The sequence below is a fragment of the Diospyros lotus genome, chromosome 1 (genome assembly GCF_014633365.1).
Source record: "Diospyros lotus cultivar Yz01 chromosome 1, ASM1463336v1, whole genome shotgun sequence".
Lineage (NCBI taxonomy): Eukaryota > Viridiplantae > Streptophyta > Magnoliopsida > Ericales > Ebenaceae > Diospyros > Diospyros lotus.
The window spans coordinates 51,149,458-51,177,417 of record NC_068338.1 but is presented as its reverse complement, the minus strand read 5'-3'; the positions used below and the strand labels follow the sequence as shown (position 1 = coordinate 51,177,417).

At 40.2% G+C, this 27,960-nt stretch overlaps 1 protein-coding gene across 1 annotated transcript; it reads left to right on the top strand.

The window, feature by feature from the left end:
• Window positions 1-101: 101 nt before the first annotated feature.
• On the top strand, window positions 102-27,735 carry LOC127798962 (phosphoglucomutase, chloroplastic). Its single transcript, XM_052332624.1, has 21 exons — window positions 102-538; window positions 629-673; window positions 769-861; window positions 978-1,030; window positions 6,472-6,523; window positions 6,653-6,721; window positions 7,259-7,327; window positions 8,266-8,388; window positions 8,465-8,517; window positions 19,924-20,002; window positions 20,093-20,157; window positions 20,254-20,321; window positions 25,478-25,596; window positions 25,680-25,754; window positions 25,882-25,997; window positions 26,423-26,564; window positions 26,673-26,754; window positions 26,832-26,878; window positions 26,988-27,065; window positions 27,245-27,350; window positions 27,423-27,735. The coding sequence occupies exons 1-21, from the start codon at window positions 266-268 to the stop codon at window positions 27,488-27,490; spliced, it is 1,875 nt and encodes a 624-aa protein (XP_052188584.1). The 5' UTR covers window positions 102-265; the 3' UTR covers window positions 27,491-27,735.
• The last annotated feature ends 225 nt before the right edge of the window (window positions 27,736-27,960 follow it).

The following is a 27,960-nucleotide window of genomic DNA, read 5'->3' as shown; positions in this document are numbered from 1 at the left end:
AGAATCTAACGAATCACGAGATGAGTGAGTCAGAGATAAGTCTGCTGGAGATAATGTGCGGCCTTGGATTTTCAAATCACAGTCAAATCACATCGCATCATCGGATCCGGATCTCCCCCCTCCGCTACACTCGCTCCATATTCGTTCGGTCATTCATTCATTCATTGATTCATTCTTTTTATTCTTTCATCTCCTTCCACGAGCGCACTGTCTCTCTGCTGTCTAGCCTCGGCACAGTCACTGCACCAAGCCGCCAATCTCATCTATGGCGTTCTGCGTGCGAGCAGACATCGCTCTTCCCTCCCCCATACTCACTCCCTGGCCGAACCACCCCGCTCTTTCTCATCCCGCCCGATCTCTCTCCCTCTCCTCCCGAAACCCCCCTCGCGCCGCTTCTCTGTCCTCCGTCAGAGCGTCTTCCCCGTTCGCTTCCTCTCCCACCGCCACGGCCACCGATGCGCAGGGCATAAGCGTTAAATCCGTTTCCACCAAGCCGATCGAAGGCCAGAAGACTGGCACCAGTGGCCTCCGGAAGAAGGTAAGCGTCGTTTTTGACTTTTCTTTCTCTTTAAATGAGTTTCTGTTGAATGCGGATTGGGCCGATTGGCTTTGCTGCGTTTGTCGATAGGTGAAAGTGTTCATGGAAGATAACTACCTCGCCAACTGGATCCAGGTTCGACTTTCGACGCTTTCTTCGCGGTTCTGTTGTTTTCGGGTTTAGTCTACTGGAACTGTTGATTTTTTTTTTCTTTTTTGGGGAATGTGAAGGCGTTGTTTAATTCGCTGGCGCCTGAGGATTTCAAGAACGGGGTGCTTGTGTTGGGAGGCGATGGCCGGTATTTCAACCAAGAAGCTTCCCAGGTCTTTTTATGCATTTCTATAATGCGGCAAGTTCATTTTGTTCTTAAGAATTTTAAGATAGAGGAGTTTTTCTGGTTCTGCTTGTGGAGGTTGTAACCCGTTTAATGCAATTTCAGATAATAATCAAGATCGCAGCGGGAAATGGAGTTGGCAAAATCTTGGTTGGCAAGTGAGTTATCTGATCACTTCTCAAATGGTGTCTAATCCTTTAGCCATTTCCTGCAGAAGGAGCTTTTTCCTCGGATTTTTATAATACTGTTTCGGTATAATGTTTGAATAAACTAATGTCACTCTTGTCATTGAGCTGTAAACTCTGCTCCTAAGTGATGATCTCATTAAATTTCTCCGCAAACATCAAGGTTGGACTTCCTATAATAAATCTTTATATGTAATTTAATAAGATATCATCGAGGCTAGGGGCATTCTTCATGCAGAAAGGATGCCTATTTTTTAAGCTCTAATAGGAAGGGGGGAGGCAGAGGACAAAGTGTTAAGAGGAAACTAGGGGCAGAAGATGTAGTATCAGAGGAAAGCACTTCAATGAAGTATAGTAAAATTGATGTTAGGGAAGTCTTTACTAGTGTTACTGAATTGTAATCAAATTCATGGTTCTTTGGAGGTAATTCGGAAGAGGATAGCTATGACTATATTGATAGATTGCTGTCAAATTTATCAAGAGTTTCCTTGGGATTTGTTTGGGAGAGATTTAGCTATGAGGTGAAAGGGAATTTCAGTCGAACAACTATTAGCCTGTTTTTGTTGTAAAATGAAGAATATGAGGTAATTAAATACTTAAAAAATGTGAGCCTGGTGGACGAGGCTGCTGCATCACATTGCGGGCTCTGGAGAATGTCAATTGTACTCAGCCTTACCCTTGCTTAGCAAAGAGGCTATTTATTGACTTGAATTGGTGACCTCAAGGTAACAATGGAGCAACCGTACCATTGTGCCAAGGCTCGCCTTCATATGTAAAATACTAGCTTAATTTAGATAAAAATGTTATGGATATAAGAAATGGTACAACTAAAAATGAGATTATTTGTATCGCACTTATTGAAAATATGCTGTACAAAACATGATTAAGATTGTTTGGACATGTGAAAAAGAGATAAGTAGATGCACTCATGAGGAGAGTGGATGGAATGAAAGGAGTCTAATAAAAGAGTTAAGAGAAAGACTAAAGAAAAAATGGTGAAAAACCTCTAGACAAGACTTGGCATATAATTGCTTTGTAGGTATGGTGGCCTTGGATAGAGATAACAAAGAGCTAGAGTCTGTATTGCTCGCTACACCTAGTAGGATTAGGACTTGTAATGATTGCAACAGTCTATAAGATAAGCTTCTCTTGTTAAGTGACTTACAGCTTTTATCATGTGTCACATGCAATAAAGCTGTTTGAGACCAGTTTAATGATGTGGAAGGGGAGGGGGGGGGGGGGTAAGCGATATTGATGCACATTGATGGTACTAGATAATTTGAGTCAAGGTTTTGCTTTGTCCATAGTTCTGAAAGGCGTGAGGTGCAGCGAGGCGCAAAAGGTCCTAGAGCCTGAGGCGCACTTTTGCGAAGCGAGGCGCGCCTTTTAGGAAAAAAAACTCAAAATCTTGTAAAATCATAAACAACTATCAAATTATCAATAATAACATATTCATGTCATTCATGATTCATTATCTTCAAATTCTATAAACTAACAACATCAAAGTTAATTCATTCATCATGCAAATTCTAAACTAGAAACATCATCAAAGTTCAAACTTAAAGTCTCAAACTTTACCAAGTACCAATTATAATGCAAAGTTCTAAACAAACACATAAACACTACAAGTCCACAATCAATATAAAGAAGTTTTTTAATCAATCATCATCAAGGAGATCATCAACATCAAGGTCAATATCTTCATCATCCCCTTCAATCACCCCTTCATCTTCTTCTTCATCTCTCAATTCTTCTCCCTCTTCCAAGTCTTCATCATCTTCTGTCTCTGCCTCACTTTCCTCCTCCTCTTCAATCTCCTGAGTTACTCGCCGCTTTGAAGTCGAAGCCGAAGTTGATCTCAATTGTGATCGAGTTTGTTTAGTTCTAAATTGATAACTAGGCTCTCCAACTCCTGCAGCCGCAACAATATTACTCCATGTCAACCCATCTCCAACGTCATCTGGAAAAACAGTTTCATCATCTTTATCATTCTCCTCATCAAGTTTTCCAGTCAACCATTCATTGCATTCATCAATGTCGGTCAATATGATAGGGTCAATGGTATCACACATTTGATACCGACACCTCAATGCTTTATTGTATTTCACAAACACTAAGTCGTTTAAACGAAGTTGATCAAGCCTGTTTTTCCGTTTAGTATGAAGCTACAACAATTTATGCAAAAACATACTAAGAATAAGCTACATGAAACAAACCAACTACTAATAAAAATTGTAAGTGTTATATATACAATGCACTTACATTTTCAAACACACTCTAATTACGTTCACACCCAAATGAACTACAAGTCAAGCTAAGAATTTTAATTGCAAGTTTTTGCAACGTGGGTGTTGACATTCCATATGAAGCCCACCATTCAGCTGTCCAATAAAATTCATGGGTTAGTTATTATCTATTATCTAAAATGATTATATATATAATGTAATATATATATATATATATGTGTACCTGGTGATTTCTCAGCTCTCGTTCTAATAGCCATATAGTTTCCAAAGAACCCATCCGCATTGTTATACATCGAAAGCTCAGCATCAATTTGGTCTTGAACCTTTATATCTGGATTTAACTTTCTAATGCATTCATATAAGCCAGTCATGATCTCTGGATCTATACGTTCAGCGTTGTAGAAATATTCTAGGTTCAAATACCAACCAGCTGCGTGCAAGGGGCGATGAAGCTGAACATCCCATCGATTATCAATGATCTGAAAAATGGGTGCATACTTCTTTTCATCCCCATTAAAAGAGTTAGCAATCGCTTCTTTGGCCCTATCCATGGCCTCATATATGTATCCCATAGCAGGCTTCTTCTCACCATCCACTAAGCGCAATACACGCACCAATGGACCAGCCACCTTTAAAGCAAATACAACATTGTTCCAAAATGAAGGCATCAAAATCACTTCTACAACCTTTTTAGCCCCCACTTCTTTTACCCACTTGCTTGTCATCCACTCCTCGGAGGTAAACATCCTTCTAAGGTTGCTTTTTAGACTATGCATCCTACCCAAAGTGATAAAGGCAGCTGCAAATCGTGTTTTTGCGGGCCTCAACAACTATTTCTTGTCATTAAACCTTCTAAGCATGTTTACTAGACCCGAACGAGTATAGATATAGCTATTCACCATAATAGCTCTCTCAAATGTCTTCTTTATATTAGGCAACTTGAAAATATCTTCCAACATTAAATCCAAGCAGTGCGCTGCACATGGTGTCCAAAACAACGTAGGATATTTTGCCTTCAAAAATCTTCCTGTTATTATTTAGAGTGAAATTAACAAGATATTAGTAAATAATAAATATCTAATGAATATTCAAATTGTTCTATTTATAAACATAATAAAAATTACAAAAATGAATTTCATACCTGCTAAAACATTGTTTGAAGCACTATCGATGACCACTTGCACCACATTTCTTACTCCAATCTTTTCCACACATTTGCTTAATAATTGAAACATTTTTCCCCAGTCTTTGAATAGCTAGAACCATCAACAGACTCCAAGAACATACTTCCTTTAGGAGAATTGACTAAAAAGTTAATCAATGTTTTTTCCCTCTTGTCTTTCCAGCCATCTGACAAAATGGAACATCTATATTTGGCCCACGCCTCTTCATGATCTTTCATCATTTCCCGAGTGGCTTCCACCTCTTGTTTGAGAAGGGGAACCCTGACTTCATGGTAACTAGGCGGCTTCACACCCAGACCATACTGACCAACTGCTTCTATAAATACTTTAAAACTGTCATATGTCACTGTATTGAATGGAATGCCTGCATCATACATCCATCGTGCAAAGCTTCTACAAACTCGAGCTCTTAACTCTTTTTTTGCAAAATCATGCTCACCCAACCTTGTTTGCTTTCCTTTGCCCTTGCTTTTCAACACATTAACTTCTGGGTCTTTAAGAAAAACATCAAGCGGACCCTTTTGTGTTGGCCCTTTAACACTACCAACACTACTGGTACCGCTTCCACTTCCGGTAGATACATTGGGTCTTTTTCTACTTTGAGGTAGCGGCTCATCATCATCATCATCATCATACCCTTCACCAAATTGAAGATCATCATCTAACGATGCTATATTTCGCTCATCCCTGTTATTTTTCTTCTTTTGCATGTATTTTCCAATCTCTTCTTTTACTGATGGAGGACATTTTGGACAAGCTTTAGTATTCCTAAAACCGCCCACAAGATGTTGTTTCGCCCGAAATATACCACCTTTTGTTACTTTACGACAAAATTTACATGTGGTGGTATTTCTATCATTAGGATCAGCTTCAAAATAATTCAATGCCGGGTCCGTTTTGGAAGTGGTTGACAACATTTATTGGGCTGTTGCAACACAGTTTCAACTTCCACAAAATTCTCCTAATGGTAGAAATAAACTATAAAAACTTAAAAGAGATATCAGCAACCAACTGCCAGCAAAAGAAATTAGGCAAGAATGCAAGAAATAAACAAATAAAATACAAGTAAAAAACTTACAAGATAGGAGAAGACCGTGGGCAGCCTTAGCAGCTTCAACTTGAAGAGCAGATGAGAAGAGAGGCGAGGAAGAGAGGAGAAGACCGTGGGCAGAGGAGAATAGAGGAAGAGGGCGCAGCTGGAGAGGAAATTAAGAAGCTAGGAGGTGGGCGTGGCTGGATAGGAGAGGAAGAGAGGAGGCAGGCGCTGCTGGAGAGTGGAGAGGAAAGGAAGAAGAAGATCAAGGGGTTGCGGCTGGAGAGGAGAGCAAGAAGAAGATCGGGCGAGCTGGAGAGGGGAGGAAGAGAGGAGGCAGGCGCGGCTGGGGCTAGAGAGGGAGAGGAAGATCGAGCGAGTTGGAGAGGAATAGAGGAGGGGGTCGCGGCTGGAGAGGAGAGGAAGAAGAAGATCGCTGGAGAGGAAGAGGAAGATCGGGCGAGCAACGAGCTGGAGAGGAGAGGAAGAGAGGAGGCAGGTGCGGCTGGGGCTAGAGAGGAAGAGGAAGATCGGGCGAGCTGGAGAGGAAGAGAGGAGGGGGTTGCGGCTAGAGAGGAGAGGAAGAAGAAGATCGCCGGAGAGGAGAGGAAGAGAGGAGGCAGGTGTGGCTGGGGCTAGAGAGGAAGAGGAAGATCGGGCGAGTAGCGAGCTGGAGAGGAGAGGCAAGTGCGGCAGATGCTAGAGTCGGGAGGAGCAATTGGGTTGCAAGATTTAGTTAGAAGACCTAGGTTTCATGAGGCGCGCCTCACGCCCCAGCGCCTAGGCCCAGGCGAGGCGCCAAACTGGCGCCTTAAGGCGCCTCGTGCCTAGGCGCGCCTTTGGTAACTATGGCTTTGTCTTAGTATTTGAGTCTCAGGTCCCATGGGATAATCAATTTGTCCAGTCTCTCTCTCGGATGACCAAGCTAAAGATGGGATCACATTGTTGCAGGGATGGTATTATGTCCACACCAGCTGTTTCTGCGGTGATACGGAAGAGGAAGGTGAATTTACATTTTTATCATCTAGAATCTTTGTCAGATAACTTTTTTATCTGAAAAACAAAGCCTGTGTAAGATCACTTTAATTTCATTTCTTCTTTCTGTACCAATAAAAGAAGTTTATTTTCACAGGCCAATGGTGGTTTCATAATGAGTGCAAGTCATAATCCTGGTGGGCCAGAATATGATTGGGGTATCAAGGTGAAATCTTTTTTCTCATGTTGCTAGGCTCTGAACATTTTCCTGTACTTGGGTGATATGAATATACTATCCTTTTAAAATATGACATTGTTGTCTCCAGTCCAGTTTTATTCAGTCATATTTAGATGATTCCTAAAGACATCTTGGTGGGAAACCCTTAGAGTTGACATAGGATATAATGGCCTTGCAGAGAATATGGTCATGAATAGGGATGACTGGAGATCTGTAATTCATGTAGCTGATGCCACCTAGTGGGATTAAGACTTGTGATTGTTTTTGTTGCTGTACATTTAAATGGTTCCTAATTTCCTTTATTTGTGGTTTCAAAAGAAAAAGTACTGTACTTTTTCTGAGAAAAATCCATACATACCAGGGTAAAGTTTATAAATTCTGTATAAATCTCTGTGTGGGTGTGGAGATTGATTTTATTTCCACAAGTGAATTTTTGTAGAAAATTGCAATGGTATAAAAATACATGTAACTGTGTCCTCAATGTTTCATGAAACAATGCCATCCTTTCCATTGGTTGGTTTGCAGTTTAACTACAGCAGCGGGCAACCAGCACCTGAATCCATTACTGACAAGATTTATGGAAACACACTTTCTGTAAGTATCTGCACTGATACTGTATATATGCTCGGAATATATTATTATTTTGTTTGCATGTTGTTGAACATAGTCACTAGTTGCTTGTTACCTGCATCAAGGTTATTACCTCTTGTTTCTGCGGCTTGATCTCTTATGTGATAGTCATTGATATGTGGGGGTAATAACATTTAAATCTTAAAGCTATGGTCCTTTTCAGTTGGAGAAGATTTGGCCTGTGTGGCATTTTGATGCTAAGGTTTGGTCCTCCTGGTTAAATAGCATTGCATGAAAATGTGATATGGAAACCAGTTGACGCAATCTACTAGCAGCTGCCCCTAAGCTGGGAAGTGCCATAACTGGTGTAACATTTTGATGATTAAGGTTTACTCCTTGAATTGGTGACATAAAATTGAAACTTTGCAGTTTTTTTAAGAAAGAGATTACCATTTTTAGAGGAATGCTTTGTGTGAAACATGCTGTGTTGTGGGGAAACATGTTAGATACATGTGTTCACTCTTCATCATACACTTCATCTTACATCTCCTACTTAAAAAATTAACTAAAACTTTCATGTTGATGCACCCATCCTCTTTGTTTCTTGATTCTTTACTTTTAAAAAACTTGGTTTTGTAGGTTAGTTTTTCATCTTCCATGACTTGTATAGATCAAAAACTTCTCTTCACTATCTTCGTTAAAATATTTTCTGATTTTCTTGTCTTCTCTGAACAAGTGTTACTTTCTGATTTTTTTCCCCCTGGCTATTTAAGGTTTTTGTCCACTTAAATTTGTGAGATTTGCATCTAATATGTTTTATATGCAATATTCACATTATGTTGTACTTCAATTGGAGAATACCAATTAACTATGGGCTATCTGACTATTATAACTTTCTTATAGACACCTCATCAATTACCATTATATACATCTGAAGTTCAAATGGCATAAACATAATGCAGATATCTGAAATTAAGATGGCTGAAATCCCAGATATTGATCTCTCTAGTCTTGGAGTTACAAAGTATGGGAATTTCAGTGTTGAAGTAGTTGATCCAGTTTCTGATTACTTGGAGCTAATGGAGGTGAGTTAAGTGTGCATACTTGATTAGTATTTGAAATATAAACTTGAAATCAATGACAGTAGGACATTATGTGCAGAATGTATTTGATTTCTCACTTATTAGAAGTCTTATTTCACGGCCAGATTTCAGGTATGACGAATAAGTTTTTTTTTTCTCAGCAGTTATGACTATCTTTATCTATTTTCTTCTCAATAATTTCATATCACATGTGTTTGCCCCCACAAAATTCCAAATGATCGTTGTTGGCCTGTCAGAAATGTTTGACAAACATGTGTTTTGTTATTAGCATATTATGTCTTTAGGTTTATAATATGGAGTTGTGATTGTAAAATATACATATTTTACTTTTACTATAAATACAAACTATTTACTAATAAATACAAACTAAGGCATCTAGTTGTGTCGTGGTGTCTGGTTACCATATTTTTGTTTTTGATTTATTTATTCTCATTATACTTGGGATCATGTACCCCTTCATTTAGGTGGATTTATAGTTGGTGTTGATTGTCAATGGGTCTATGCGAGATGATACAGTGGGCATATTAAAGACTTGTTTGGCTTAGGGTTTAGGGTTGGCAAGGATTATACATGGGTTAATGGCTTGAATTGTTCTGATATTCTCTCTGGTGGTCAAAATTGCATCTGTAGGTGTGCCCATTCCTCCTGACATTGTGTTTATTGGCCTTTTCATCTGCTTGGTTTTAAGAATATTGTCTTCATGCATGCAACCTAAATGGAAAAGGTATATGTAGCACTTATAGGATTTGTTGCTTCAGGAGTATGGACTGCAATGTCAATTGAAGAAATGACTGAAATATTGTTACTTGTATCTGGTTTGGGAGATTCACTGACATTGTTATGTTGGTCTTTAGACTGACATTTATGTGATGCTAATCATTTTGTTTCCTATTGGCATTTTTGTATCTGTAGACTATGGTTATGCGTATACACAGATGATGACCTGATTTGTTCAAGGGCATAAATAAGTCTACATAGTAAGTTTCATGCTAAGAATTTAGGAGGCTTGAAGTACTTATTGGGTACTGAGATGATTTCTGTTTATCACAGCAAATATGTTCTTGATTTATTATCCAAATAGTGATTTAGGATCTAAGCCTATTGATACTCCAATGAATCTAAACACCAAACTTGTAGTTGATAAAAGTGAAATAGTGTCTGAGCTGAGCAGGTGCTGCAACCTGGTGGGGAAGCTGAGGTAACTTTTTTTTTGGTGTAAATGAAGTTGAGGTATCTTAATGGTGCCTTCATTAGATTATAGTCATTTATTAATCTGGGTGGAATTTTTTTTTATTATGGGATCTATTTTTTTGGGTGCTAATGTAGTATCTTGAAAGATTAGGAAGTAAATGGTGGTAGGCTGATTTAGTCCTGAATCCAAGTATTGAATTTATGACACATACCAATTGTAAGGTGATATGGTTAAAACATTTTCTAGAAGAGCTCATAGTTCAACATTCATGATACACAGAGTTAATGCTTGATCATCAGGTAATACTTTATATTGCTTCTAGTCTCGTGTTTCATGAGAGGTACTAAAATGATTGTTATTCATTCACACACGGACTTAAAAAAACATAAAGACCACTTCTATAACATCAGAGAATCAACTCACAAATTTGTTTACTAAAGCTTTGGGGAGCTACAATGATTTATCTATTACAAGCTTAGAACAAATTACATGTATGCTTCCAGTTCAAGGGGAAGTGTAAATAGGGTATTTGTGCATTTTTCTATGTAATATGGGGTATGGTTTGTAAAGTGTAATGTTTGATTTTAGTAAATAAAGAGGCATTTGAATATAATAGTTTTCTAGAATATCTATTTGTACGTTTTTCACTGTTATATAAATTTTCTAAATCTTTCTTTCTTATCTATCATTGCATATGATAAGAAAAATAGTATGGGGTGTCTCCTATCACGTACCCAATTTAGACATTGAGTCCTTTAGTTTTTAGCAATGTTTGAATAGAGAAGAACTCTTTTTGGCAATTGATGATGATCTTGGAGACCGACCACCACGTGCCGTCTCATTGGATGGACCTTAGGAGTGGAAGTTTCGGACTTGGCTATGACTGACCTCGAGAATGTAGCCTGCAAGACAACGGAGCGACGGGGCTAGGATCCCTCGAGCTTAAGTCAGTAGAGTAAATGCGGGTAGCAGAAAATGTAAGAGTTGGAAACCTGTGATACCTGGTGAGGGCCCTTGTTTTTTATATACAAAACCGTTATAGGGTACTCGGGATAAGGCTTGAGGTGGTTGGGCACGGCTTCCGGGGACCTCGGTCAAGTTGGAATGAGTCGCATGGTCTGGTTCGGATTTTTCGGACTCCACTCTGGATTGCTCTGCAAGTATTACCACATGCCCTTTAACTGTTTGTAGAAGACTGTTCCCCACTCCGCATTGTGGACTTGACATATGCCAGTCTCTTGGGCGATCCACGTGGTTAGCAAAACGGTTAGCGTGCATGGGGTATTTTAGTAATTTAGATAATATCACATCACTTGCCCCCCACTCCTTGAGCCTAGCTAAGAATTATATTGGGTCGAGGAGTAGCCTAATTTTTGAGATCATTTGAGTGTGAACTTCCTCGAGGTGTACATGAGCATGTTAAATGTGAATTTCATACTTAAAGAGTATTATGTATTACATTGGAATTACAAGGGATGCTTGGTTGGAGGGCTTGAGTCCCTCTATATAAGCCCAAGGCCCCACCCCTCAATTATCACTTCACTTGGTAGCCAAACATCTAACTTTTGAGGTTAGTCTTTCTCTTTCTTTTATTTTTTTTTCTTTTTCCTTTTCCTTCCTTTCCTTTTCCTCTATCTTTTCTCCTTTTTTATTTTTTTCCTTCTCCTGAGAGATCTTCTTGGTCGGGGTTGAGCTCGACTCGACCTTGGCTAGGCCGAGGGCGGCCTTGGTCGATCCCCTATGAAGATTGATTTTTGATTTTTTTTAATTTAATTTTTTTTAACTGAAACTTTGTCTTGACTAACATGTTTCTTGTTACTTTTGTCGCAGGAGTGGTTGAGATTTCCCAAGCTAGATCGCATTTGTTGAGCTCCTTTTAGCTGGTGCCCAACCTCGATTTTCCTTTCTTGACTTCTATCATCTTTCTCCCGATCATTTCTTCCTTCCTGATTAATCTTATTTATTTTAGCATGTCCTCTTCTTCTTCTTCCTCTTCCTCGGACTCAGAAACATCGAGTACTAGCCTCCGTAGTGAGGAATTGAGTCTAGAATTATCCCGTCCCTCCCACGGTCCCCCTCACAGGCACAAAAAGCTTAGGAGGCATAAAAAAGCTTCCCCTCATTTTTTCTTAGAGTCCTGTCTGAGTAGTGATCCCAACTTAGAGAACTTGTCTGAGAATCTTACTATCGACCATTCCACTATAACCGAGAAAGAGTTGATTCCCATCTTCAAGAAATACCACCTCATTCTCCATGATTATTGGTATAGGGAACCCAGGGGTTTGAAAGCCCACCAGGCCCCCTATGGCTGTGTCACCGTGTATGAGCAAGCCCTTGTTGCCGTCCTCAGGTTTCCCCTTGTGGCTCTTGTAATCGAGGTTTTCTCTGCTGTGAGGTTATGTTTTTCTCAGTTCACTCCCAATGGCTGGAGGTGTCTTGCTACCTTAATTCTTTGTTGTTGAGCTCGAAATATCGAGTCTAATGCTTAGCTCTTTTTTAGAATGTTTAAGGTAGTCTTTGCTAGGAAGATTGAATCTCGGTTCGCTTTCTCTGCCCTTAATCAGCGTCAGTTTATTATTAATATTTAATAATCCTACTTCAGTAAAACGATGGAAGAGTATGTTTTTCTTTGCTGGCTTGAAGGACATGGATGTCAGTTTTGGGGTGCCGGCTGAGTGGGTTTTTTAGCCCTCAAAGATTCGCAGTCTCGAGGTCTTGCATGATGAGCTTCGTAATATTCAGATTTTGAGAGAGCTGAACCCTATCAGTGACCGTACCCTGTAGGTTTTTGCTTCGAGTGTTGGGCAGAGACTTCAGTGGGGTGTCAGTTGATGAGTTTCTTGGATGCGTTCTAGGGATACCGCAAAATTTCACTACACCTTGATGACCAGGAAAAGATCGCTTTCATCACATACAAGGCCACCTTTTGTTACCAGGTTATGCCTTTCGGGCTTAAGAACGCCGGAGCTACGTATCAGAGGTTGGTCAACAAGTTGTTCAAAGCTCAGCTCGGTCGTAATATAGAGGCTCATGTGGATGATATGTTGGTCAAGAGTCTCTTGGCTAAGCAACATCTAGATGACTTGGAAGAGTGCTTCCGAACCTTGCGCTAGTATCAGATGAAACTCAACCTTGGTCAACAAGTGTGCCTTCAGGGTTATGGCTGGTAAGTTCTTCGGGTTCATGGTACACTACCGGGGAATTGAGGCCAACCCCTCGAAGATAAAAGTCATCTTGGAGATGCCTCATCCTCGGAATATCAAGGAGCTATAAAGATTAACTGGAAGGATGGCGACATTGGGGAGATTCTTGTCAAGGTCTGCAGAGAAGGGATTGCCATTTTTTAAGGCCTTGATTCAAGTCTAGAATTTCGCATGGACAGAAGAATGTCAGGAGGCGTTTGAGCAGCTAAAACGGTATCTAGTCTCCCTCCCGGTCCTAGCTAAGCCACAACCGGGGGAGTCATTATATATCTATCTAGCTGCTTCAAACGAAGCTGTCAGTTCGGTTCTGGTGCGGGAGGAGTACAAAGTTCAGAAACCAATCTATTATGTGAGCAAAAGGTTGGTCGGGGCCAAGACTCGTTACACTCCTACAGAGAAGTTGGCTTATGCCCCAATTATCTCTGCTCGAAATCTGAGACCCTACTTTGAGGCGCACCACATTATTGTCCTAACTAGTCAGCTTTTAAGGCATATGTTGGGAAAGCCAGACTTGTCTGGGAGGATGCTCAAATGGGCAGTAGAGCTAAGCGCTTTCGACATCGACTATCGCCCTCGACTAGCCATCAAGGCATAGGTTTTGGCGAACTTCATAGTTGAAGGCACCCCACCGGAGGAAGACGTCAAAGGGGTTTCCCAGACTTGGACTCTCTGTGTGGATGGAAGCTCTAGCATCGGGGGCAGCGGTGTTGGGTTACTGCTCTAGGGCCCCGATGGCCAGGCTTGGCCGTATGCCCTCCTTTTTGAGTTTAATGCCTCTAACAATGAGGCTGAGTATGAGACGCTCATTGCCGAACTCAGACTAGCAGAGTAGATGGGAGTCAGGGATCTGGAGATATATTTTGACTCAAATTTGATTGTACCAACAGGTAACAGGAGAGTTCGAGGCCTGAGAGGAAGCTATGGTCCAGTTCTTGGTGATAACCAAGGATCTTATGGCTCGTTTTCGGGTGGTAAAAATCAACCATGTCCCTCGAGCACAGAATGTCGTGGCAGATGCTTTCTCAAGGATAGGGCCTACTTCATTCCCCAAGAATTCCCAGGCTGTCTACATGCAGTCACTTCCCCCGAGGAACATAGAGACAGAAGCGTAACAACTTTGCTTGGATAGGGGAGAAAGTTGGATGGATCCTATCATAGCACATTTACCTAAGGGATGGCTACTAGAGGAGGAACAAGAGAGTCGAAACCTCAAGTGCCAAGCTACCAAGTTCCTACTGGTTGGCCTGGATTTCTACAAGAAGTCCTTCACCCAGCCGCTGCTGAGGGAGATCCATGAGGGGATTTGTGGCAGTCATATTGGAGCTCGGTTTCTTTCTCAAAAAGCACTCTGACAAGGGTACTACTGGTTGATGATGATGAGCGATGCTGTGTAGCTGGTTTGAACTTGTGAGCGATGCCAAAGGACTTCAAACCTGGTTCACACCTTGGGAACCGAACTTACCCACCTGGCGTCGCCTTGTCCATTTGCCAGGTGGGGAGTTGACATCCTTGGACCCTCCTCGCTAGTGGTCGGATAGAACAAATACTTGATAGCAACTATTGACTACTTTACTGAGTGGGGTGGAGGCAAAGCTTGTGGTGCAATTCCTCTGGAAATCCATCGTCGGCTGGTTCAGTATTCCCAGGGGGCTAATAACGGATAATGACACTCAATTCAAGGACCGGTCGGTGCAGGAATGGTGCCGCGAGCTAAGGATTAAGCAACATTTTACCTCGGTGGCCCATCCTCAAGTTAATGGGCAGGTAGAGCTGACAAACAAAACCATTCTTCAGGGACTTCGTGCTCGGGTTGTGAAAGTGGATGGTCGATGGGTAGATGAGCTCCCCAGCATACTATGGTCCTATCGAATCACACCGCGAATAGCTACAGGAGAATCCCCTTTTACACTGTGTTATGGCTCGGAGGCTATTATTCCTGTTGAGATTGGGGTGACTAGCTACTAAGTGGAGCATTTCAATCCCGAGGTGAACGAGCAAGGGCTAAGGTGCAACTTGGACCTGATGGATGAACTCTGATATTTGTTGTAGATTTGACAAGCTGCGTATAACTAGCGCATTGCTAGGCATTACAATCGACGAGTGCACGTTGGGAGTTTCATGCCAGGAGATCTTGTGTTGCGACGGTTTGACATGAGTCATCCTTGGGACGTGAATAAACTAACCTTGAATTGGGAAGGATTGAACCGGGTGGTGGAATCCCCAAGTCTGGGGGCATCTTGACTAGAAGATATGGCAGGCAAGGCCCTTGAAGCATACCTGGAATGTGCAAAACTTGAGAAAGTTTTATCAATAAGAAGGGGAATGCCCTGAACCTTTTTGTACTCTTTTTACGACTAATGGCAAGACTTTTGATTGTCTCCATCCAATAATAATCTCACAAAGGTCAACAATTAGTCAAAAGAAAATCTAAGGGTCAAGAGCCTTAGGCTGCCCCCGAAGGTGTACTAATGACCGGAGAAAAACTCAGAGCCCAATACCCTCCTCCGCGAGAGAGTGACTAAAATTCAAGGGTCAAGAGCCCTAGGCTGTCCCCGAAGGTGGACTAGTGGCCAAAAAAAAACTCAGAGGCCAACACCCTCCTCCGCGAGGGAGTTGCTAAAATCCAAGGGTTAAGAGCCCTAAGCCATCCTCAAGTCGTAGGTGGACTAATGGTAGAAAAAAAGTTAGGACCCAACACTCTCCTTCGTGAAAGAGTGGCAAAAATTCAAGGGTCAAGAGCCTTAGGCTGTCCCCAAACTAAAGAAGGACTAAGGGCTGGATTAATCCCCTAGCTCCTATATTTTCAATCAAGAATTGAAGAACCAAAGTAGAATAGTATTATATAAAAGTGACTAGTCCAATTCATGACGTTAGAAGAAGCATAAAAGTTCTAGCTAGAAAATGAGGAAGAAAACTCAAGTGTCAGGAGAAGCGTCTTTGTCGTCCGCCATCTCCGAGTCTTCCAGCTCGCCACAATTTCTTCAACGGATCGAACATTGGACATGTCCAAGTTTGGATGAGCTCGTTAAACCTCGGTAGCATGGGCTCAGAATCCTTTCATCCAAGCCTCTTGCAGGTTTTGCTGGATGAACTCTTCCACCTCAGGAAGTTTGGTGGGCTCGGCATACTTGCGTTCGTATTTACGATTGAGGGAATTTGCCTAGGATAGCTCCTCCTCGAGCTCCTGAATGCGTTAGCCCAAAGACTGCCGCTCGAAGGTCAACTCCTTAGGTCCTTCCTTTGACTCTCTACTATCTCGTCCCTCTCGTGCAATTGGGTGTCTAATTCAAGGGTTTTCATAGAAGGCTGGGCAAAGCGTTCAAAGAAGTCCGAGACAAGCGTGACCACTTGCAACAAGCGAGGTGAGTAAGGGCAGCACAATTGAGCCTGCCAGTAAGGTAAAAAGGGTTACTTGGGCTAGATGCTTACACAAGCAGGCCTCCACTACCTTTGAGGAATGTTCTACCAATACTTGACGGTCTGCTAGAGTTGCTAAGTGGTGAATCGTTCGTCTTGCTACCTGGGTGTTCCGACTGAGATCGCTTTCCTTCACTCCCCAGTTAGGAACGCGGTCTGAGCAGTTGGGGGGGGGGGGGAATCGGATGCTTGAGTTAGTTGTCTCGGGGGTTGAGAAGTCTTCTTCCTCTTAGAAAGACGGCTAGACTCCCTATCCTTGGCGGGGGAGGGTTCAAGGCAACTTTCCCCTTCTTGGGGGCGGTGACACCCTTATCCTTCGCGGGCCTCCGCTTATTCTTTTCCTAGATGAAGGCCGTGCTCACCATTTCAACTACAAAAACACAGGCAAGATGTTAGTAGCAAGGAAAACAACAAATCGAAAGTGCGAAAATAGTGGAAAAAGAGACTACCCAGAGTAACATTGGGCTTGGAGTAAGCGTGAGTTGATAGACCCCTCAAGTACAGGGTACAGTCACATATCAATGCCTGAGCCCTGATAGGGTTCAGCTCTCTCAAAATCTGAATGTTACAAAGCTCATCATGCGAGACCTCGGGACTCCAGATCTTTGAGGGCTGAAAAACCCACTAAAGTGTTACCCCGAAACTGACATCTCTATTGTTCAGGCCAGCAAAGAAAAACCTACTCTTCAATTGTTTTACTGAGGTAGGATTATCAACAATGAACTGACGTTGTTTAAGAGCAGAGAAAGCGAATTGAGGTTCGGTCTTCCTGGCAGGGACTACCTTAAACATTTTCAAAAAGAGTTGAGCATTGGGCTCAATATTTCGAGCTCGACAACAGAAAATGAAGGTAGCCAGACACCTCCAGCCATTGAGAGTCAATTGAGAAAGACATAACCTCACATTAGAGAAAACCTCGATTACAGGAGCCGCGAGGAGAAACCTAAGGCCGATAGCACGGTGATACAGCCATGGGGGGCTTGGTGGGCTTTCAAACCCCTGGATTCCTTGTATCAATAATCATCGAGAATGAGGAGGTATTTCTTGAAAATAGGAATAAGCTCTTTCTCTGATACAATGGAGTGATCGATAATAAGATCTTCAGGCAAGTTCTCTAGGTTGGGATCACTACTTAGACGGGACTTCAAGGAAAGATAAGGGGAAGTTTCTTTACGCCTCCTAAGCTTTTTGGGCCTGCAAAGGGGCCGTGGGAGGGACTGAATAATTCTAGACTCAATTCCTCATTGCGGAGATTAGTATTCGAGGTTTTTGAGCCAGAGGAAGAAGAAGAGGACATGCTAAAATGAATAAGATTAACCAAGAAGGAAGAATTGATCAGGAGAAAGAGAACATAAGTCAGGAAAGGAAAATCAGGGTTGGGCACGAGCAAAAAGGAGCTCAATAAACACGACCTAGCTTGAGAAATCTCAACCACGCATGCGATGAAAGTAACAAGAAACAGGTTAGTCAAACCAAAGTTTCAGTGAAAAAACAAAATTAAATTAAAAAAAATAAAAAATCAATCTTCATAGGGAATCGACCAAGGCCGACCTTGGCCCTCTGGCTGAGCTTGGCGGTCTGCCACAGTCAAGCTCGGCTAGGATCTAGTTCGGCCATGGCCGAGCATCGGCCAAGGCCGAGATCTACCAAGATCTCTCACCAAAAAAAAAAAAAAGGGAGAAAAAAGAGAGGAAGAAAAGAAAATGAAAAAAAGAGAAGAGGGAGAAAGATTAACCTCAAAAGTTGGAAGCTTGGGGCTTTGGGCTTATATAGAGAGACCCAAGTCCTCCAACCAAGCATCTCTTGTAATTCCAATGTAATAAATGGTACTCTTTAAGTGTAAGATTCACATTTAACATGTTTCTATACATATCGGGGAAGTTTACACTCAAATGATCTCAAAAACTAGGTTACTCCTCGACCCAATATGATTCTCAACCCGGCTCAAGGAGTGGGGGGCAAGTGATGTGATATTATCTAAATTACTAAAATACTCTCTGCACGCTAGTCGTTTCGTTCACCACGTGGATCGCCCAAAAGACTGACACGTGGCAAGTCCACAATGCGGAGTGGGGAAATCTTCTACGAATAGTTAAAGGACATGTGACAATACTTGCAGAGCTATCTAGAGTGGAGTCTGAAAAATTCGGACCGGAGCATGTGACTCATTCCAACTTGACCGAGGTCTCCGGGAGTCGTGCCCGACCACCTTGGGCCTTATCCTGAGTACCCTATAATGGTCTTGCCTATAAAAAGTAGGGGCACTGACTAGGCATGACAGGTCTCCAGCTCTTAAATTTTCTGTTATCCGCATTTACTCTACTAACTTGAGCGTCAGAGTCTACCTTGGGAGATCCTAGCCCCGTCGCTCCACTGTCTTGTAGGCTATATTCCCGAAGTCAGTCATAGCCAACTCCGAAGCTTCCACTCCCGAGGTCCATCCAATGAGGCGACACGTGGTGGTCAGTCTCCAAGATCATCACCAATAGTAAAGACAAATTTCTTACCTCACATGGATGGGGTGGGGAATGGAAATTTCTTTTTCCTGATAAAATTTATTTAATTTCAAGAATTCTGAACAATTACAGAGTTTATGTTACAATCTTATACAAAATGTTTACCACTTGTTCATGTATGCATACCCAAGTTTGGATACATGTCTCCATGCGATGTGATTAATCATTGAAGGAGGTTTGATATCTATGGTCTCGACACACCCACTATAGATTCTCCTATCCTTATTATTATTTTTTTTTGGGTGGGTGTTGGGTTTTTGCATGGAGGATTATTTCTAGAAGATGAAGAATAGAATCTGTTAGAATGAAGATGATTTCCAAGTGATTTTATTCTAAGTTAGATTAGTTAACTTAGTTGTTCTATTATGAGGGATATATTAGTCTTTTGTATAGGCTAAGTAGTTAGCCTTATAATTACCGCCCCTATAGTTTATAAATAGGAGGCAAGAGGCTGGAAGTTGATATAACAAATCATTCTATTGTTTTCTCTGGATACTAGTGATGTTGTCGAGAGAGAGAAAGGCTTAGAGGGAAAGTTTGTCTTGATATTCTCTTGTATAGAAGGCAACAAACTTGTGTGTGAGAGAGAAGGAAGGTTTTTGTACTCTTGTTCAAGCGGTTTCTAGTGGATTTGTCTCTTGAGAAAAGGCTGGATGTAGGATTGCATTTTGCAGTCCGAGCCAGGATAATTCTGCGCCTCTTGTGTGGTTTGATTGCTCTTTTACTTTAGTTTCTTTGCTGTTTTCATTTCCTGTTTTATATATTCTGTTGTGGATTTGATTTCCGGGTGAGGAGTGGAGAGAGATTGACAAACTTAACCATTGAATCGGTTTCTAAGAGCTCCTAATTCTAACAGTTGGGGGGGGGGGGGTTAACTTTTTTGTAGATCCATTTTGAAGGTTTTTTTTTTTTTTTCTTTTTGTAACAATCAAAATTAGCTGACATTATTTACAGGTCTACTTCCGTTGGAACTGAGGCCATGGGTCTAGTTATGCTCATTCCTGTCAAATGAATTCATCTATTCCATGCCATGAAATGTGAAAATTTTAATTTAAACCACTTATATCTCATTTTTATAATATAACCGTTTCTATATCTCATTTTGTGTGGATTCTTAATTGAGTTAGAAGAGTACAGAGTATGGAATTGTTAGATTCTGAATTGTTTTGTGTTTAATATTTACTTTCAGGTTTATATTTGATGCCATGCATGCAGTTACAGGTGCTTATGCAAAACCCATATTTGTTGACAAGCTGGGAGCCAGTCCAGTATGTTTTGCATCTTTAATCTATTCTAAAAATCATAATGAAACTGCAGTGGAAGTTTGCTGAACTAGATATTTGGAACTTTCTTGAAAGGATTATATTTCAAATGGAGTGCCTCTTGAAGATTTTGGGCATGGTCATCCAGATCCCAATCTCACGTAAGAAAGTGATGGTACATGCGTATCTCACACTTTGGTACATGCGTATTATAATTTTCCATACAATATTCATTTTGATGTCGTCCTGTCCAACAGATATGCCAAGGATCTGGTCAATATTATGTTTGGCGAGAATGGACCTGATTTCGGAGCTGCAAGTGACGGTACTGTATAAAATAGAAAGATTTGGAACTTGCATCTAGCAGCATTTCTACTCTAATTTGATCTTGCATATATATATATATACACTATAGATGTATATATACATTTTTACTCACTAATATATGTATCTATTTCCCTGAAGGTTCTGGACCTTATTCTGTTGAAAAATTAACAGACAGAGAAGCAGTAGTTAAAGCAAAATTTAACAGTTGCAACAAAATTTAGGGCTATCTACCGAGCAATCATATCATCCCAATAAAATCTTAATCATCTGAATCCATATTTGTTATCACATACCCTATGCTACCGTAACCAGTTGCTTCATGCAGAGAAGCCGAGTTACTTATCTCAGTTGACTCACTTATCTTTTGTTGTGGATTATCTGCTTTTGACAGTCATTGCACGAACAGTTTTCTCTACTTACTGTCTTCATGCACTTGGCAACTCATCAGGGCCAAATGCCTTGGTTCAGCCACATATTTAAGACTTTGCTCCTTTTGTCCTTTTGTTCTCTCTTCACTGTACCATGGAGTGTAAGTGACGTTATAGATTTGTAAAATTTCCCTTCATTGTTGGCATACATGCTCGGAAATCAAAATAGGTTTTCATCAGATTGTGAGGATGGGATTCTGTCAATACTAAAGAGTGAATAATGACAAATAAGATCCCTCTGATTGGCATTCAGAAGATTGTAAGATCAGAAGGCATGCTATGCTGATAAAGCGAAAGACTTGCTAGATGGTCCGGGTCTATTTTTCTCTTGTAAGATTTTGGGAAGCGCAATTCTTCAGCAGGCATGTTATGCTGATAAAATGAATGACCTATTGGATGGTCGAGGCCCATTCCTGTTCCTGTGTAAGATTCTAGGAAGAGGAATTGTTATCATGATGACCAACAACAACAACAACATATCCAGCCTTTATCCCACTATGTGGGGTTGGCTACATGAATTCTAGACTTTCATGTATTTCTGTCTTTTGTCATATCCTCATTTAGATTCATATATTTCATATCAAATTTTAATGTCTCTCCCAAAGTCTTCTTGGGTCTACCTCTACCTCTTTTTGTGACTAATTGTTCCATTTCATCAACTCTCTTCACAGGAGCGTCTCTTAGTCTCCTTCTCACATGACCAAACCATCTTAGTCTAGTCTCTCTCATCTTCTCCTCGATTGGCACTACTCCTACCTTATTACGAATAACTTCATTTCTAATTTTATCCTTTCTTGTATGTCCGCACATCCATCTTAACATCCTCATCTCCGCTACATTCGTCTTTTGTTCATGCTGGTATTTGACTGCCCAACATTCTGAGCCATACAGCAAGACTGGTCTTATAGCTGTTCTATACAATTTTTCTTTCAATTTTAATGGGATTTTACCATCACATAACACCCCCGATGCATTTATCCATTTTAGCCAACCTGCCTTAATTCTATGTGCGACATCCTCGTGGATTTCTCCATCTTTTTGAATCACTGATCCCAAATATTGAAAATGGTCTTTTCTTTGTAAGATTTGGTCTTCTAATTTTATTATAACATCATCCACTCTTGCATTTTTACTAAATTTGTATTTCATATATTCTGTTTTCTTTCTACTTAATTTAAATCCCTTAGATTCTAAATTGTTTCTCTACAACTCAAGCTTAGTGTTCACTCCTTCTTTTGTTTCATCCACCAACACTATGTCGTCTGCAAATAGCATACACCATGGCACATCTGTCTGAATATCTTTAGTGAGTTCATCCATTACTAGGGCAAATAAGTATGGACTTAGTGCAGAACCTTGATGCAGTCCTATTGTAGTTGTAAATGGTTCACTATCCCCTCCGCATGTTCTGACCCTTGTCTCTACACCATGATACATGTCCTTAAGGGCTTGTATATAGGTTATTTTGACTCATTTATTCTCTAAAACCCTCCATAATACTTCTCTAGGGATCCTATCATAGGCCTTTTCTAGATCTATAAACACCATATGTAGGTCTTTCTGATGATCTTGATACCTTTCCATTAGACGCCTCAGTAAATATATAGCTTCCATTGTTAACCTACTAGGCATAAAACCAAATTGATTTTCTGACACCTTTGTTTCCTTTCTGAGCCTCTGCTCTATTACTCTCTCTCAGAGTTTCATGGTATGACTCATTAACTTAATTCCTCTATAATTTTCACAGTTTTGAACATCTCCTTTGTTCTTGTATATAGGAACCAAAGTACTATTCCTCCACTCATCTGGCATCTTTTTTGATTTAAGGATGGCGTTAAATAGTTGCGTTAGCCAGGAGATGCCCTCTTCTCCCATGCATTTCCATGCTTCTATTGGTATATTATCTGGTCCCACTGCCTTATGATTTTTCATCTTTTTTAATGCTTGCCTTATTTCATTTGAACTTATGCGTCAATAGAATGTGTAGCTCACATTCCCTTCGGAGTTACTAAGATGTCCCAACCTAACTCTTGTGTCACCACCATCATTGAATAATTTTGTGAAATACTCCTTCCATCTCTCCTTAATCGCTCCCTCATTTACTAAAACATTTTGATTGTCATCTTTTATGCATTTCACTTGATTTAAATCTCGTGTTTTTCTTTCTCTTGCTTTAGCTAATTTATATATATCCCTTTCTCCATCTTTTGTATCAAGTCGTTTATATAGATTCTCATATGCTTTTGACCTTGCTTCACTAACAGCTCTTTTTGCTGCTTTTTTTGCTTCTTTATAATTTTTTTGATTTTCTTCATTGTTGCATTGATATACCGCCTTATAGCAAGTTTTCTTATTTTTAATTTTCAATTGTACCTCTTCATTCCACCACCAAGACTCCTTAAGGTTAGGGGCTCTACCATTTGTCTCTCCAAGGACTACCTTTGCCGTGCTTCTCAGAGCATTAGCCATTTCTTTCCACATTTGGTTTGTCTGTCTTTCTCCATTCCATTCCCTTCTACCCCTTAATTTTTCTTTGAAGATTAGTTGTTTCTCCCCTTTTAAATTCCACCACCTGATTCTTGGATTTTATTTTATTTGATTTTTTCTCTTCCAATTTCTTACTTGGACGTCAAGTACTAGAAGTCTATGTTGAGTAGTCAAACACTCTCCCGGTATCACCTTACAATTCCTACAACATAACCTATCCTCTTGTCTCATGAGGAAGTAATCTATTTGGGTGCTTGAGGTGATATTTTTATATGTGATTAAGTGTTCGTCCCGTTTTTTGAACCTAGTATTGGTTATAATGAGCCCATATGCCATAGCAAAATCTAGGATAGATTTACCCTCATTATTAATTTCCCCGAATCCATACCCTCCGTGTACCTCTCTATATCCGTTTTCGTCTCTATCCACGTGCCCATTTAAGTCACCTCCTATAATCACTTTCTCTCATCTTGGTATCATTTGTATGAGTCCCTCTAGGTCCTCCCAGAATTTTACTTTTATCTCATCACCTAATCCCGCTTGTGGTGCATATGTACTAAAGATATTCATAGTCATTCTTCCTAGACTAATCTTCACCATAATAATCCTATTCCCTATTCTCTTTACATCCACTACCTCATCTATTAAGTTTTTATCCATAATAATCTCCACTCCATTTTTCGCTTGATCAGTTCTTGTGTACCATATTTTATATCCAGCTTCTGATAAAATTTTTGCTTTTTTCCCTACCCATCTTGTCTCTTGAAGGCACATAATATTAATTTTTCTCCTAATCATCACATCCACCACTTCCATAGCTTTGCCTGTTAATGTTCCTATGTTCCATGACCCAATCCTTAATCTATGATTTTGTTTTTGGCCTTGACTTTGGATTTGATTTTGTTTTTGGCCTTAGACTTTGAATTTGATTTTGATTTTGATTTTTGTTTTGGTTTTGGTTTTGGTTTTGGTTTTGATTTTGATTTTGGACTAGCTTCTTTACCCACATCTGTCCAAGCAAATGCGGGAACCCTTGCTCATTTATCACTACATCCGGGCGCCGATGCAGCGGCCCTAGCTCACTTGTCACTACACGGGAGCAGTGTAGCGCGTCGCTATGAAGGGTTACGTCCACGCCCAAATGATTTTTCATAATTTGTCTAGAGTTCATGTTTTGGATCCGACTAAGTTTTACGTTGGCTGTCGGCTACCTAACACAACCCTCTTCCTTTATCCGGGCTTGGGACCGGCAATGGATAACATCCCCAGGCGGAGTTTGTTATCATGACGACCCATGGTGGAATTTATGCATGCATGGGAGATAAAAACACTAATCCTGTCCTGGGTACAAATACAACTACCTTACAAATTGCTTGGTCTGACTGCAATGAGAGTATTTCTCTCCAAATTGGAGATCAGCTATTGACAACATAAGGATGGACTGCCTCAAGCTCGCTTGAAGCTTATTAACAACTTTTTGAATATTGTTGCTTATTAACAACATAAGGATGGTCCGGAGGATATACCGCTGTAAATACCTTTAGGCATGTAGTTAAATATTGTTGCTTTAACTATGGACAACTTCTATTGCTTTTTATACACTAGGAAAGTTGGTGAATTTTATAAATGAAAACAGGCATATTTATGCAAAGCAGTTCTTTCTAGCTTTAGTTTAGGTGCTTTAGGTTTTAAGTACGTAATCTTTACACATTCTCCATGGGCTTCATTTCTGGAAAGGCTTGGCTTCAGAATTATACATGTAGCTTTTGCCTATTTCAGGTGATATCTCGTGACACCTAAATAAGGTCTAGGAGCAAGGTTGAGCAAGTTGTTTGGAAATGCATTCAGTTTTGTAACCGCAGTTTCATTGCATGAGATCTTGTATCGCTTATCAATGGGAGTATAGTTACTGCCTTTATATGTGTGGGGGAGCAATGAAAGGCCTCCTAAATTTTATGCTAATACTCCTTAGCAATCACTTGTTAGAAGGGGAAGTAATTCTAGCCAGCGTACGTAGAACAGGAAGAACGAGCCTCTCCCTACTGAATGGCCTTTTCTCCCCATTGAAATTATGCCTGTGAATCATACATTCTCCACAATTATACTGTTTTAACTACTGTTCTTACAAGCTTATTGAGGGAACCACAGATGCTTATTGGTAGAATTGCAGAGTGGTAATTGAATGTGACTGGGCCAGTTTAAATTAAAACCTAATGCTACTATTTCTATCACTATCCAGGTGATGGTGACAGAAACATGATTCTTGGTCGAGGGTTTTTTGTCACTCCTTCAGATTCTGTTGCAATGATTGCAGCCAATGCTCAGGAAGCCATTCCATACTTCCAGAGTGGACCTAAAGTAGGAATTTTTGCTACCTTTTTCATCTCACCACTTTTCCACCTATAAAACAGAAATGACCATTCATCTTTCTTATTTTCTAGGGTTTGGCTAGATCAATGCCAACAAGTGGTGCTCTAGATCGTGTTGCTCAGAAGTTGAATCTTCCCTTTTTTGAGGTGAAGCACTTGATGAACTCATTTATTTTTTATTATGATGATCTGAAGAAGGCATTTAGTTACAACAAGATGCATTGTATTTATATGCTCTGACAAAGTACATTCTTAAAATGAGATGTTAATTCAGGTTCCAACAGGTTGGAAATTCTTTGGGAATCTTATGGATGCTGGGAAGCTATCAATTTGTGGCGAAGAAAGTTTTGGAACAGGCTCTGATCACATTCGTGAGAAGGATGGCATATGGTACATTCATGTCAAAGGAAAATTCTATATTTTCTGAAGTGTTCTAACATTTAAATAACCCTGTAACCTCGCTTAGATGTCAATTAGAAATGTAAACTGGAATTAATATGATTCTAGTCCAGGTGGGAACCTCAATTACATAGTTGTTTCCCATATCAATATCCATGCATCTTTTAGTTTCTTGCCTATGTTTTCATATAATTGTTTTACTACTGCCTTGCTCGGTCGTTCATCTGGTGATGAAGTTCAGCCAGTTTGACTCTTGCAACTTAGTTCTTTGATTTATTTTTGGTTAGGCAGTAGGTTATAAGAAAAACTCTTCAAAGAACTACTTACTTTGTTGTAAAAACCATCTAAACTCTCTTTATATTAATAATAAATTGCTGTAACATTGTCATATAACTCCAATTGTTTCATATTGGCAGGGCAGTGTTGGCTTGGCTTTCAATAATTGCATATAGAAACAAGGATAAAAAACCTGGGGAGAAATTGGTTTCTGTCTCTGATGTAGTGAAGGAGCATTGGGCCACTTATGGAAGAAACTTCTTTTCTAGATATGATTATGAAGTAAGATTTAGTCTATGATTTGTATGGAATTGCATTGCTGCAGTTTATACGTTGTACTTTTTGCTTTCTTTCTGAGGTGCAGTATTCTGACTTTAACTTTGTCTTCAGGAATGTGAGTCTGAAGGAGCCAACAAAATGATTGAATATCTTAGGGATTTGGTATCTACAAGCAAGGCCGGGGATAAGCATGGTAAATTTGAAGTTGGCTTCTAAAATCTATCTCAATCTTCTGCTTATATTAGATGCTAAAGAGGGTCTCTGTTGTAGGAGATTATGTCCTTCAACTTGCAGATGACTTCACATATACTGATCCTGTAAGTCGAAGCAGCTCACAATTTTATTGTTCTTTTTGGTAGTCATTTCCTCTGAAAGCAACTTGCTTTACCTGAGCTGGTTTTATTGAGGTATTATACATTCATACAGGTAGATGGAAGTGTGGTGTCCAAGCAAGGTGTCCGGTTTGTTTTCAGTGATGGATCAAGGATAATATTTCGTCTTTCGGTATGCATGAATTTATTACATTGCCCTCGAATAAATGGGGGAACAGGAGTATTATGATTTCTGATTTAGTACCACTGTTGCTAGTGATACTCTTTCAGAAATCCTTGGCTATCCTTCTTGATTTTTAGCAAAGAGATACTTACCACCGTCACAGAAATAACCCAGTTCTGAATTTTCAGGGGACTGGTTCAGCAGGTGCAACTGTTAGAATTTACATTGAACAGTTTGAGCCGGATGTGTCTAAACATGAAATGGATGCCCAAACAGCACTAAAACCATTAATAGGTTGGTTCACTTTTATTTTAAAAAAGTTTCTATGGTAATATACATTCACTATTTCTTTGGTAATGGTCTCAGATCTCGCGTTATCTCTATCAAAGCTGAAGGACTTTACCGGAAGGGAGAAGCCTACAGTCATTACATAAGAGCGTAGTCTATGACATAATCTCATACAAAGAGGCCTCATTAGTGGTAATGCGGAAGCAGGTTGGGCATTCCATCTTTCACCTGCACGTTTGTCATATTTATGTTTCATTTAGTGCCGACCGCAGCACATGCGGTCCCTCAGAGCAAATAAGTCAACCCATGTAAAATAGCTGTAATGTATATGTGGAAATAAAATTTGCTCTTCATAATAGTTCTGATTTATAAAACTTGTATATAGATACTATCCAATATGTGTTTTTTTTTTTTTTGGGGGGGGGGGGGTGGGGGTGTGTTGAAACTTTTAAGTCTTTTTATTTATTTATTTATTTTTCTTTTGGTTGAACTATTTGTATAAAAATGGCTTATCAAATAACCAAATAGACTTTTTACGAGGCAAAAGATTGTAAGGCTTGCAAAGTTAAATAAAAAGGGAAATTGCACATACCTGAGGTTTGAGATAATTGCCAAA

What these genes read in the sequence shown, in the direction of transcription:
- LOC127798962 (XM_052332624.1), top strand. Translation starts at nt 266, where the DNA reads ATGGCGTTCTGCGTGCGAGCAGACATCGCTCTTCCCTCCCCCATACTC. An exon ending in AATATGATTGGGGTATCAAG is followed by an intron (nt 6,722 to 7,258) that starts GTGAAATCTTTT and finishes GTTGGTTTGCAG; the next exon opens with TTTAACTACAGCAGCGGGCA. An exon ending in ATTTCACGGCCAGATTTCAG is followed by an intron (nt 8,518 to 19,923) that starts GTATGACGAATA and finishes ATTTACTTTCAG; the next exon opens with GTTTATATTTGATGCCATGC.